This window comes from Scylla paramamosain, chromosome 23, assembly GCF_035594125.1.
Source record: "Scylla paramamosain isolate STU-SP2022 chromosome 23, ASM3559412v1, whole genome shotgun sequence".
Lineage (NCBI taxonomy): Eukaryota > Metazoa > Arthropoda > Malacostraca > Decapoda > Portunidae > Scylla > Scylla paramamosain.
Window position 1 is genome coordinate 8,558,112 of NC_087173.1, and position 13,232 is coordinate 8,571,343.

The 13,232-nt window shown below is 47.5% G+C and overlaps 1 protein-coding gene across 1 annotated transcript; it reads right to left on the reverse strand.

Moving 5' to 3' along the window:
• Window positions 1-1,054: 1,054 nt before the first annotated feature.
• LOC135112108 (alpha-2A adrenergic receptor-like) lies at window positions 1,055-7,928 on the reverse strand. The gene is made up of 2 exons (XM_064026098.1): window positions 6,386-7,928; window positions 1,055-2,408 (listed from the first exon to the last, which is right to left on the reverse strand). The coding sequence occupies exons 1-2, from the start codon at window positions 7,037-7,039 to the stop codon at window positions 1,548-1,550; spliced, it is 1,515 nt and encodes a 504-aa protein (XP_063882168.1). The 5' UTR covers window positions 7,040-7,928; the 3' UTR covers window positions 1,055-1,547.
• Between the last annotated feature and the right edge of the window lie 5,304 nt (window positions 7,929-13,232).

Consider the following 13,232-nt stretch of genomic DNA (forward strand, 5'->3'; position numbering starts at 1 on the left):
GCTGTATGATTTTATTCAATTATTTTTTACTAGTGCAGCAATCAAGCTTGCCTTTCCTTACCTTACCTCCTACAACACTACATTTAGGGCTCAATTTTTTTTTATTTATTTTTTTACATACCTTTTAGAACTTAAACACTCTTAAAACACAGAATTTGGATTTATTTATTTATTTATTTATTTATTTATTTGTTTGTGTATTTATTTGTCATTATTGATATTTTTCTTTTTTCCCTTACACTCAGAACAATAAATGTGGATGTGAACTGTTATCAGATGTTATCTTTTCTTAGTTACCTCTTAGAAGAATTTGCTATACACAATAAGTATCTGATTTTTAGGAGTTGGAAGTCCAAATTATATGAAACTAGTAATTTTCAAACAACTTTTCTATACATACACAAGTAATTATTAAGAGGACAGCCAACAGACTTAATCTAACCTGAGATAAGAGTATAAAAACATTACTGTATTAGATTCAGAGGATGATCTATTTTCTGGGAAGACAGGTCTGTGATTCCTTTGTCTTTTTTGCTGTGTTCGTCTATCTGTCTTGTGTATCCATCCATCTATCTATTTATCAATCATTCTAATTATTTATGTATCTAACTATCAGTCAATTTAATGATTTATCTATCGATAAATAAATCTATCTATCGATCTACTACTTGTACATCTTTATATCTGTCTATTTACATCCAATTACCTATCTATTTATATATTTACTACTACTACTACTACTACTACTACTACTACTACTACTACTACTACTACTACTACTACTACTACTACTGCTGCTGGAGGCAGTAAAACAGGTGTGGGAGTTTGGACAGGTGAGTTGGATAATTGGATGTCTAAACGCGAGTAACCTTTCACTTTTGGGACAAGGGACGCGCGCGTGTGCGTGTGTGTGTGTGCGCACAAAAAAAAAAAATATATAACCCCGGGCGTGTGTGTGTGTGTGTGTGTGTGATTGCGTGGCGCTGTCACACAAGAGCTTTACATTCTACGCATGGGTGACGAGAGAGAGAGAGAGAGAGAGGGTGTGTACATACGTATCATGAAAGGGTCGCAGAAAGGTTACACGATTTTTTAAAGGAACACATCCAGTCCTTCCATTCTTGCATTCACTTTTGGTGGTTGAGAGAAAACAGATTTAACTTTTACAGTTTATTCCGAAGTGCTGGGTGAGGGATCAAGGTTATAATTCACCTCAGGAACAACGATATGATTGACACTGAACACTGATGACGTTTAGTTTTCAGGAAGTCCCATAGCAGCTAGCAAGTTGTCCACCGCCCCTCGACTCTCCAGCTCGGACCGCGGCGTCTTGGGAGCAGCGGTAGGAAGTGTTCGTGGCTAGCCAGCACACTTACATATTTTCTTCTCTAGATTTACCCAGTGTTGGGGTTAGCCCTTTACTCCTTTAAATCTAACTTTAAGGTAATGGAAGCCAGAAGCAACACCACCACCACAACACCGTGACTGACACCCGTACGCGGCGAGTCGTTGATAAACTGTCCAAAGGGGAACAGCCGCGGCGCCATCTACTTGAAGAGTATCTTCCTGAAGGCTTGCCTGAAGTCCTTGTTGAAAATGGTGTAGATGACGGGGTTGCAGGCGGAATTCATGTAACCCAACCAGAAGGCGATGTGGAAGCCGTAGTCTGGGATGTGGCAGGAGGGACACAGCGGCCCCAGAAGGTACAGCAGGAAGAAAGGCAGCCAGCAGGCGATGAAGGAGCCCATGATGAGGCCGAGGATCAGCGTGGCTCGCTTCTCTTTCTTCCGAGCCAGCCGCTTCTTGACCTTCTCAAGGTCCAGAATCTTGGTGGACACGCGCCCCACGTCAATCAGCTCCCGGCGAGGCTTGGTGAGCGTCCTGATGGGCGGCGGACGCACCTTGCGGGGCTGCTCCCCCGCTGGTGGAGGCACCATAGCAGCGGGCTGGGCGCCGCCTTTCACGTCTGTCGTCTGGGTGTGTGGCGGGCCTCCTGGGGACGCGCTGGTGCCGTGGACCTGCGGCTCAATGGGTGGCTGGGCTGCCCCCTCGCCGGCGTGGCGGACACCCTTCCCGGCCTCGTCCCAGTCATGTTGCTTGGCCTCGGCAGGCGCGTCCTCTCCCTCCTTGGCCTCGTCACTGGCGGCCTCCATGTCCTCGTGGATCCTGAGGTGGTACACCAGCACCTTCTTGGTGAGCAGCCCCGCGCGGTGGCCGGCGCCGATGTGGGCGTAGAGGGCTGCCGAGGGCGTGCCACGCCTGGTGATGGGTCTGCTCCTGGCCAGGCCGCGGCGCGCCCTCGCCTTGGCAGCGTAGAAGATGCGGATGTACACGAAGATCATGATACAGCTCGGGATGTAGAAGCTGCCCAGCGCCGAGTAGATGACATAACTCAGCTCGTCCGAGACCTGGCGGGAGAGGAGGGAGCTGTTTGTTTGATTCACGACTCCGTGTGTGTGTGTGTGTGTGTGTGTGTGTGTGTGTGTGTGTGCTCTCACACGTTCACGCTATACCTGCAGGGGTGACATCAAGAAGAACAAACAAGCAAACACGTGCCCTTCACCTCGTCTCTCTCGGCGCCAACAAACACTCAGGCTAAGCAAACACTGCGGGAGGCACGGCACTCCTCCCACTCGTCCCACTCCTGCCACTCTCACGTGCAACTACTCCGCCCGGCAGTGTGCCACCCATCCCCGCCTTCCTCCTCGATTAACCTCGCCCCGCCCCGTCCCGCCCGTCGCTGCTTCCGAGGCATGAGTGTCGGGGCTAAAGTGTCACGTCTGAACAGCGTCTCAGGGTGTTGCGTGAATCTGAGAAGACGATGCCGTGAGTGTATCCGGGAAATGCGACTTAATTAAATGGATGTGACGATACATACATACAACACATGCATACTTACATATATACATACATATAACATGAAATCCAGAAAGAGGCGGTGGATAAACTGTGACAAACTAAGGAAGAACTGGCACTTAAGATCAAACAATGGAAACAAAACAATAAATAAATGGTAGACGGATAAAACAAGATAAAAGTGACGGGCTGAAAAAGAAAAAAAAAGGACGAAAAACAAAAGAAGTTACAGGCGGATAAAAAAAAAAGAAAGGAAATAAGAAAATGAGAAAAAAAATGACGGGGACAGGAAAAAAAGTGACGAACGAAAAAAAAAAGATCGAAGGGAAAAAAAAGAAGGAAAGTAACATGAAAAAAAGTGACGAATAAAAAAAAAAAGTAAAATTGGAATAAAATTAACAGGAACTGCATAACAAATAAACCTTAAGATGAAATACTGGATAAACTTGACTTTCGGGATGCAAGTTCATGTTAAGAAGTTTCCCGCCACTCCACTAAGTTGGTGTTTTTGCGTCGCGTCTCATCAGTTTTAATGTTATTGCTGCATGCATGTTTTCCTACCAAAGGGTCGCCGCTGTGTTACTTGCCGTCCTTTCCTCAGCGTTTCTTCCTCCCCTTCAGAATCGTTGTGTTTTCCTTTCTAACTGCCTTGCTAATTTCTCTCTCTTGGTTCCCTGTCCTCCTTGCCTCTTCCTTTTTCTGACTTTTTTTCTTTAATTTTTCTTCTCGTTCAATTTTTGTATTCTACGATATGTTGGGAAATGTTTTTTCTTGTTTTTACTTGATTTATTTTTGGTTCTTTGCCTGATTCCGGTTCTCTCTCTCTCTCTCTCTCTCTCTCTCTCTCTCTCTCTCTCTCTCTCTCTCTCTCTCTCTCTCTCTCTCTCTCTCTCTCTCTCTCTCTCTCTCTCTCTCTCTCTCTCTCACTACCACTACTACTACTACTACTACTACTACTACTACTACTACTACTACTACTACTACTACTACCACCATTAACTTCTACACATTACTTTCCTCATTTCTATTTACCTCGCATCCTGTTCCTATTCCCCCTCTTCTCTCTCTCTCTCTCTCTCTCTCTCTCTCTCTCTCTCTCTCTCTCTCTCTCTCTCTCTCCCTAGGGAACTCAACAATGACACGTTTACAGCAATCGATGAAGACGTCCACGGCAAGACAGACAGGCAGAAGGGCGGGAGAGAGGCGGCCTTTGTAGCCAGCCTTTGCTGGGGTCTTGTCGCCGCTAAGAGCAAGAGGTCGTGGCGCTGCTGCTGCGGGGGTCACGGGGTCGTCGAGAGAGGGGGTCGAGAGAGGGGTCGTGGGAAGTACCCTTTGTGCCACCAGTTTCCCCCCTCTCTCCCTCTCTCTCCTGCGCTGGCAGGAAACAGAAACAGCAGGAGAGGGGAGAGGGAGGGAAGGGAAAGGGGAGAGAGTGAGGCCTTTGTACCAGGAGAGGGGAGAAGAGGGAGAGGACGGAGGGGAAGGGAGAGGACACCCTTTGTACCGTGCCTCCCATTGCCACTTTGATATTTGCCCCGGTCCGCGTGAACGTTTAGCCCCGCCAGTCAGCTTTAGGCCAGGGCGCTGTAAGATGTTTTCACGCTCCAGGGAAAAATTGCTCCGTTTGCAGGTGTGTGAACCCGTGGGACGCTCCCCTGGACTCTCCCACGCTCCCATACTCCCTCTCCCAAAGCCGAGGTGGAAGGATACACGGATACATGCTGGGGAGAAAAATTCGAGGTCTAGTGTGTTGTAAATTAGACGCCAGCGGAAGAAAGAGTCATCTCGGAATTAACGAAGTATTTTCACGGCGGTAATTAAATCCTGGCCGCTACAGGTGACAGGAAGCGCCGCGTTACCTTCATCATCGCCACTCGTGCGCACTCTTCATTTTTGTTTTAGCCTTTAACTTCATTTTATCTCGTTAGTTTGAGTAGTTTTCGCAAAGTTATTTCTTTTTCCGTCCCCTGGAGCCGCGTAACGTGTAACAGACTCGGTGTTAGGTGTTGTTGTTGGGTGCGTGTGTATATACTACTATTGTAATAAACTTTTATGGATCGACACAGCCTCTCGCATATGCAACACTAACTTGATTATTAGTTTTTTGTTGCGATGTAAATATTTGTAACGTGACTCGCGGCCCCGGCACATTATTAAAACAGCGAGCACGTTCCCCTCCCGTCATGGCGAACGCGCAGAATTAAAGTTTATGGTGATTCTTGCGTGGAAAAAGATCCTTGATTTATACAGCGCCTGCCTCCCTCCCTGCCTGCCTTGTTCCTGCGATGACTCCCAACTTTTATCATGATTACACGCGAGGAGATGACACTTAATTTCACTGCTCTTTATACTATACTTATCTTTTACTCTCACGTTCATTTCAGAAGTCTTCGCTCTCTCACTTTACTCTTTCCCTCACTCTCCCTCTCTCTCTCTCTTACCTTCCCTTCCTGTTCCTTCCTATCTCTTTCCTACTTTGTCTTCCTGCCTCGGCTCTCTCTCTCTCTCTCTCTCTCTCTCTCTCTCTCTCTCTCTCTCTCTCTCTCTCTCTCTCTCTCTCTCTCTCTCTCTCTCTCTCTCTCTCTCTTGCTCTCTCTCTCTCTCTCCCCCTTGCTCTCTCTCTCCACCATCGGTCCTCCCACCCCAACCAGTCCAACTCGCACACCCCACCCATCCCATCCCAACCCGCCCGCCGCCCGCAGCAGGTGGGTCGGAGCCAGCACCAGTTTGGCCAAGTTGCAATATCCAAACCTTTCCAAACACATTTGTAACATTTATAAAATCAGTAATCCATGTCGGAACGCAATACTCGGCCTGAACTCCAACTAGACCCAATATTGCACGGGAAAAATTGTTCATCACACTTGCATATTGCGTACACCACCCGCAACTTTTATGCTCTTTTTCTTCATTTAATTTTTACAATATTAGATTACACGTGGATGTGGATGTATATATTATTATTTTTTATTTTTTTTATTTATATATATATGTATATATTGGGCCATTATTTAATATCCGATAAGTATAATTTGATAAAGCGATCAAGTTGAAACAATAAATATACTACTGAAAAAAAAAAGCGTCAATGGAAACGTGTTTGTCTCATTCGCGATTAGCTTAACCCGCAGCGGTGCCTCCCTTAAACATGTCATCCTATTTATGACGCTACGGCAGCGATAATGCGACAGGATTAGCTTGAGCTTAGCGAGGGTCAGACAAGGTCGGTGAGAGGCCCGGGCGAGGCACTGCATGATGACCGTATTCTGAAACACTTCTGGTTGCACCTCGATTAGTTTCAGAATGCTCTAGTTCAAGTGATTTGGGTTTTCAAGGGCGTTTCCATGATTCTAGTGACAAATTAACAAAGTTTTTATAATATTAACAGGAGAAACACTCGTGAGAACCTGGCTAATCATCTCTGTGGCCTTGGAAAATAGTCGTGGTGATAGAGCAAAGCGTTTCTGAATACAGGCCTGGCCGCGGTAATTCCTGGCTGACGCTCTCCACGCCATCCCGCGAGGCTCACCGTGCACTTGGGGAAGAGGTCCGGGGCGCGGGTCTGCTTCCACCCAAGGAGCGGCGGGATGGACACGAGGCCAGAGAACACCCACACGAACACGATCATGACGATGGCGCGCTGCGGCGTTCGCTTCTTCATGTAGTCCACGGCGCGCGTGATGCTCCAGTAGCGGTCGAGAGAAATGAGGCAGATGTTGTTGATGGAGGCGGTGGAAAGCAGCACGTCTATGGCGGCGTGCAGCTCACACCACAGGTCGCCGAACACCCAGTAGCCCATGAGCAGGTTGGCTAGGCTGAAGGGCATGATAAGCAGACCCAGCAGCAGGTCCGCCACGGCCAGCGACGCGATGAACCAGTTGGTGAGGCTTTTGAGGGCCTTCTCGGTGGCGATGGCCACGATCACCAGCATGTTGCCCACCACCACCACCATCATGGCCGCCGTCACGAGAGTGGTGATGACCGCCACCTCCACCGTGGTGTAGCGGGACGGGTACAGCGACGCGCCCCACGGGTACACCCACACCGTACCGTTCCAGGACGTCACACTCCCGTTCATGTCTTGCACCCTGCCTCTGCCGCCTCCCACGTGGCCCAGGAAACTCTCGGCCTCCTCCTCCGCTCTCGCCGTCAGGTTGTCGCTCATGTCATCCATGTCATCCATGGCGGAGTGACGGCGCTGTTCTTGCCAGGAAGACCCGAAGCGTGGCGACAGCTCGGCGCTTGTCAGGTCAGTTCACATTTGGCGGTCTGGTCTTGGCTGTCAAAGAAGCAACAGGTGCACTGCACGAGTGTTTCCACTAAAGCAAAATCGTGATAGAACAATGATTGTTTCTCACCAAGAGTTTCGGGGAAAAACTTTCCGCGACGCTTTTTTTACTTTGGTTCAACACGCAAGCCAGAGGAACCGCCGACACCAGAGACGCACCGCTGGACCTTGTCTGTGTTGGCTCGCCTCGCCCCGCGCCGGGTATCCTGCATCCCCTGCTTCCTGACTAGCTCGCTCTTGACCACCACAGGCCTCCGTCACTCGAGCCTCGTCAGCAGTCCTCGTTCCCAGCGTGGTGTCACAGGCCGCGCGGCGACACGTTCCGCGCGGCCTTGGGCAGGTGGGTGCCAGGTGCTCAAGTGGCGGAGCGATGGGCCTTCCTCTCCTCCCCAGCACCGCGCGCCGCTCACTGGCGCGGCCTCCTCGCCCACACGCCGGCGGGGAGCCACAGGTCGCCCTCCCGCCCTAAAGTGGGGCTGTGAGACTCTGCCTCTTTACCGCCGCCTCCACGGACGCTCCGCCGTCAATCGTCCTGCCGCCGGCTGGCGTCTTCACCCAATTTGTCGGGCAGCCAGTCCTCAAAATAGTTCGCTTGTCGCATGAGGACATCAAACCCTCCCCGCCCCCCGGGGACCGCGTCCAGCCAATGTGGATCAAGCCTCTCCTGCGCCACCAGGGAGAGGCACAGTCACGTGTAAACAACTCCAAACTTTAAAAAGAATTTCGCTTTGTCGAGCAGGAGACGCTGCAAGCTGCCGCCGGTCAAGGCCTCGCTGTAGGTCACTCTCCTCCACAGATGAGTTACCCTCGCGCTGGAGGAGCGGAGACATCTGGCGGTGGGATGCCACCTGTAGCAGGCTTCGGGACGGTTGCCAGATAGACAATATTCTAATCCCTTACAGAATCTTCCGTGTAATTACAGTGACGTCACGGGAGCCAGGACCAGAAGCCGCGGCGACCACGAGGAAGGAAGAGGTACGTGGGGCGTCCGCCATAGGTTTTTTTTTGTTTTGCTATTGTGGTGATTGGAGGACTGAGGAACAGACGAGGAGAGGCGACAGTGTGGTTATGTCAGCCAGGAAGGAGGCGGAGCGGCCCGAGGAAAGGGAAGAGGTGGGTGCTGAGGTGTCTTGTGGTGAGGCCCGCAGGGACAGCACGGGTCCGCCTCAACGATTGGTGTGTGTGTGTGTGTGTGTGTGTGTGTGTCGTGATACAAATAGTTTGTTATTTAGTCTCGGATGAGTTCATGGAAGAGAAGGGACAAGTCATTTAGGCCTGAAATATGGGGAACATTTAGATGAGAGAGAGAGAGAGAGAGAGAGAGAGAGAGAGAGAGAGAGAGAGAGAGAGAGAGAGAGAGAGAGAAACTCGTTCCACTTTAGGTCGATGTTGGGTTGTCACGATTTGCTGCTGATAGGCTTAACTTTTTTCAGTTTTATTTTATTAATGTTTTTCATCAATATCCTTACAGTTCTGCATGAGATAGCCTTGCGAAATACGAAGTGAAGTCGCAATGAGAGGCGAGAGTCGTGTTGCCGGAAAGCAGTAAAACAAAATGGGAAGGTGGAGTATTGGTGGGTCGTCTTAAGGCCACTAGTAGTAAAGTTGGCAGCCCTGAGCCAGGCGCCATTGGCCGGAGATGACGAGAGATGACGAGTGCGGCGCGAACATGATCTGTAGCAGCGAGCCGAAGACCGCAGTAAACCAGCCTATCATGCCCGCCACTCCGCGCCTGTTTACTATTGATGAGGCACCGCCACCTTACTTTTACGTAGCGTCTCTCTCTCTCTCTCTCTCTCTCTCTCTCTCTCTCTCTCTCTCTCTCTCTCTCTCTCTCTCTCTCTCTCTCTCTCACGAGGCTCTTCTCCCACCTGTCTCTCCCGCTGTCGTGCCTACAAACGTGTACTTGTATATATATGCGAGTTTCAACAGCGGTTCTCCGCCGACGTGTCACTACGGCAGACTTTTAAGAACCGAGGCTCCGAACCGATGTCGATATTCTGTAGACATGGAGACAGTCATTCTACTATTAAAGATTTTCAGAGATGCTGCAGGCATCTCCCTTAAAAAAAAAATAAAAATAAAAAAATAAATAAATAAAAAATAGATAAATAAATAAAAAAAATAGATAAAGAAAAGGTCATTGCTTGAAGTTTGCTTAGTAACCCTTTGATGGGGTACAAGGTTATTATGGTCAGTTCATCAGCATCTTAGTGGAAGGAGCTGCACCCCTTGAAAACGATTTAAAACTGATATTTTCGAAGAAATAATATTGGCTCGGAGCAATAATTACCAAGTATTACATTATCATGCAGCCATTTATTCGTGTGTGTGTGTGCTAACTATATTAAAGGAATACTTCTTACTCAGGACAGGCCGTGTGTTGCAGGCATCCATTATTGTCTCGAACAGCAACTCGAATCCCGTGGCACAGTTTGAACCGGCACACACACACAGCAGTTCACCCCTGGAAGCAGATGACTCATGCACGACTTAGGAGTGCAAATAGGAAGTCGCAGGCAAGCAATCCCTTGTCAGTCATATAAACCCAAGCCATACGGATAAACACAAGATGGATAACTAATCGTTGGTCACGTGGGAGACGAAATAGCGGGAAGAAACGGGGCGGGGAGAGGGAGGAGGAAGCATAATGGTCGATAGTTCGCAAGACATGGAATATTAAGGCGCAGGTACGCGAGAGACGAGACTATTAAGGAGATCGTTGTCTTCCTCCTTTAATCGTCACCTTGCTCCTTTAATCGCCGCTGAGGGAGTGCAGGGAAATATCTTGGCTTTAATTTCCTTCCACCTTCATTCCGCCGCCACCAGGAATGACGCCGCGCCATGCAGTCCTCTCCACCAGCGGTAATTAGGAATCGCGGCGAGCACGGAGGGAAAAAGGCTCTGGTAGTTTTGAGTTAATCGCTGTATCGGAAAAAAAAAAAGGAAAAAAAACGAGAACGCTTAAAGTACTAAAGGGAATGAGTGTATTAAATGTGCATTGTAGTTTATCAAGGTGTATTAAACTGTGGAGCTAAGTAAATTAAGTGTATGTTTAGTGTAAGAGTAATAATGTGTATCGGTATTTTAAGTGTATTATAGTGGATTAAAATGTATTAAACCGCGGGGATAAGTGCATTGTGCGTATTTCCAGTATACCACTTAACTGTAGGCGTATGGCAGTGCATAAAGATGTATTAAACTGCATCTTTAAGTGCATCATTAGTCTTAAGATGTATTAAACAGCAACAACTGTATTTTATAGGCGGTACATCATTAGGATAACACTGTATTAACTGCGTCTGTACCTGTATTTAAGCGCATCATTAGTTTAAAGGTGATTGACCTACATTTAACTGTATTTTTAAGTGCATCAATAGTCTGTTTTCACTAATTCACTAAGTAAGCAAACAGTCAGACAGACAGACAGACGTTTAGATAACCAGTCGCGCCGCACCGTCAGTAATTAGCAGTGGCAGGAGGAGGAGGAGGAGGAGCGGTGTGAAAGTTCAGTAGTTTTAAAGTTAATTAATTATCGGACAAAACTGCCGCACGACCCTCGCCTGCACGCATCATTGTCTTAAAGCCCCGCGGAGGTGAAGCGCCCGAGTGTCACGACAACACGCTACTGGACTGGAATGGTTCATAGTGTGTGTGTGTGTGTGTGTGTGTGTGTGTGTGGATTTGTTCTTGGTGGTGGTGGTATTGTGATAGGATTTTTTATTGTTGTTATTTTTGATTTTTTATTGTTGTTATTTTTGTTGGTATTGTTGCTCCTCATCTTCCTCCTCCTCCTTGTCATCATACTCCTCCTCACCATCATCTTCACTACCTATCGCTTAATGCTGTGTTTTCAAGATGAAGTTTTATAAAATTCTACTCGTACGTACATTTTGGAAAACCTATTTTGTAATTAGACTGCTGTGTTTTCAAGGGATTTATTATTATTATTTTTCTTTTAGAAAGTGGCTTTTAAGAGAAATTCATAACATACTTTTATCATACTTTCCTTTTCCAACCCTTGCTACGTAATAAAATACGAAATCATTGTACGTATATATATTTCTTGCCTCTCCTCACCACCACTTTCCCACTCACACAACGGGAAAATTGTGTAAATCTACTAATAGTTTTAATTATTTACTTCTAACACATCCACAAGTCAATTCCCAGCCTTACCTCACACCACTAGGTCAATTCCCAGCCTTACCTCACACCACAAGTCAATTCCCAGCCTTCCCACACATCACTAGTCAATCCCAGCCCTCCCTCACATCACAAGTCAATTTCTAGCCTTCTCTCACATCTGTAACTCAATTCCCAGCTTGCTCTCCCCCTCGCCGCGTAGCAGAACAGCGCGGCGCCACGTGCAGGCTGCTCCTCTTTAACCATTCCTCCGTGACACTCAAGTCGACGCTGGAATGTTACACGGCGATCTTTCTTGAGCCCCGAGTCTTCACGCGAGCTGGGACATTCACCGTCACATTTCCCGTAACATTCCCCCAGGCAGCGGCGTGTGTGTGTCTCCCGGTGGTCGTTGGTGCGAGGGAGCGGGAAGGGAACTCAGCCCTCCGACACGCGAACAATAGTCGTAATGGTTCTATTGCCACCACGCTAAACTCCCCATTACCGGTGGCGGGAAGGGCGGCGGGGAAGGGTTGGCACCCTCTGACGCTTGTTCGTGTTTGTGGGTAATGGCATCGAAAACTGCGTGGTGGAATTAGAAACCATGCGGTGGAATTAGAAACTTTTGTGGTGTGGTGTGGTGTGGTGATATTAAATATTTTTTTGTGGGATTATAAACCTTGTTTATGGGATTACGAACCTTGGTTATGGGATCAGAAACCACCTGGCCGGCCTAAAAAATCATGTAATGGGATTGAAAACTGTGTTGTGGGATTAGAAACCATACGGTGGAATAAAAAAAAAATATATGAAATATTTATCGTTTTCATTGTTATTTATTTTTTGTATATTTATTTATTTGTTGCGACCTCTCATTCTTCACATAACCAAAACACAACAGCTTACTAACAACCTTACGTCGCGGGGGGTCAACGGGTTTTGCTGCTGTTTTTTGCTCTTGCTCTTCGCGTCGGCCTCAATTTTCACGAGGAAACACGGAACAGTCCCGCGTAATAAGAGTGAGTGGCTTGGCGTGTCGTGCGAGGAGTTGCCAGCGTCCAGTAGTAGTTGCTGACGCATTAAGGATTCAGAAACGCTTTGGTCTCTCACCACGACGATTAGCCGTGTTCTGAAGAGTGTTTCTTCTGTTAATAATGCAGAAATCTTGCTAATCTGTCACTAGAACCGTAAAAAAAAACAGTTAATAACCCGTGTCACTTCACAACGACTATTTTCAAAGATCACAGAGATGATTACCTGGATTTCTCAAGACTGTTTTTGTTATTATTGTAGAAATCTTTTTAATTTGTCATTGAAACCGTAAAAAAAAACACTTCGAAAACCTTTGTCATTTCACCACGACTATTTTCAAGGGCTACATATATCATTAGCCAGGTTTCGCAACACTCTCCTGTTAGACTAGTAATGTAGAAATATATTGAATCTTACTCTAGAGCCGTAAAATCACTCAAACACGCTTCCACTTCACCACGATTATTTTCAAAGGCTGGGTTTCTAAGACTGTTTCTCCTGTTAATAATGTAGAAATCTTTTTTAGTCTGTCACTAGAACCGTAAATAAAATTAAAAGAATCCGTGTAACGTCAACTAGACTTGAACCTTTGGAAAGTAGTGGAGATGCGGCGCAGAAGCCTTTCAGAATACGGCCCTAAGCCAGACAGACAGCCGCGGCGGACCGGTAGTTGAGCAAAACACTAATAAATAAAGGAACAAACTGCGGCTAAAACAAGGGTAGTATATTTTTCCTGAAGAAGGACGGCAGACGGGGGAAACCGCGCCACGTGTTCCATCTTCATTAATAAGAGCAAACCTGATTATTTACCCTGGCCTCGCGTGTTTCACCTGCAGAGGGCACGCACGCACGCACACACATGCACGCACACACACGCCACACATGTAAGGCGCTTTGTTATGACTGCAGTAAATTCCCAGGATCCCTTTTA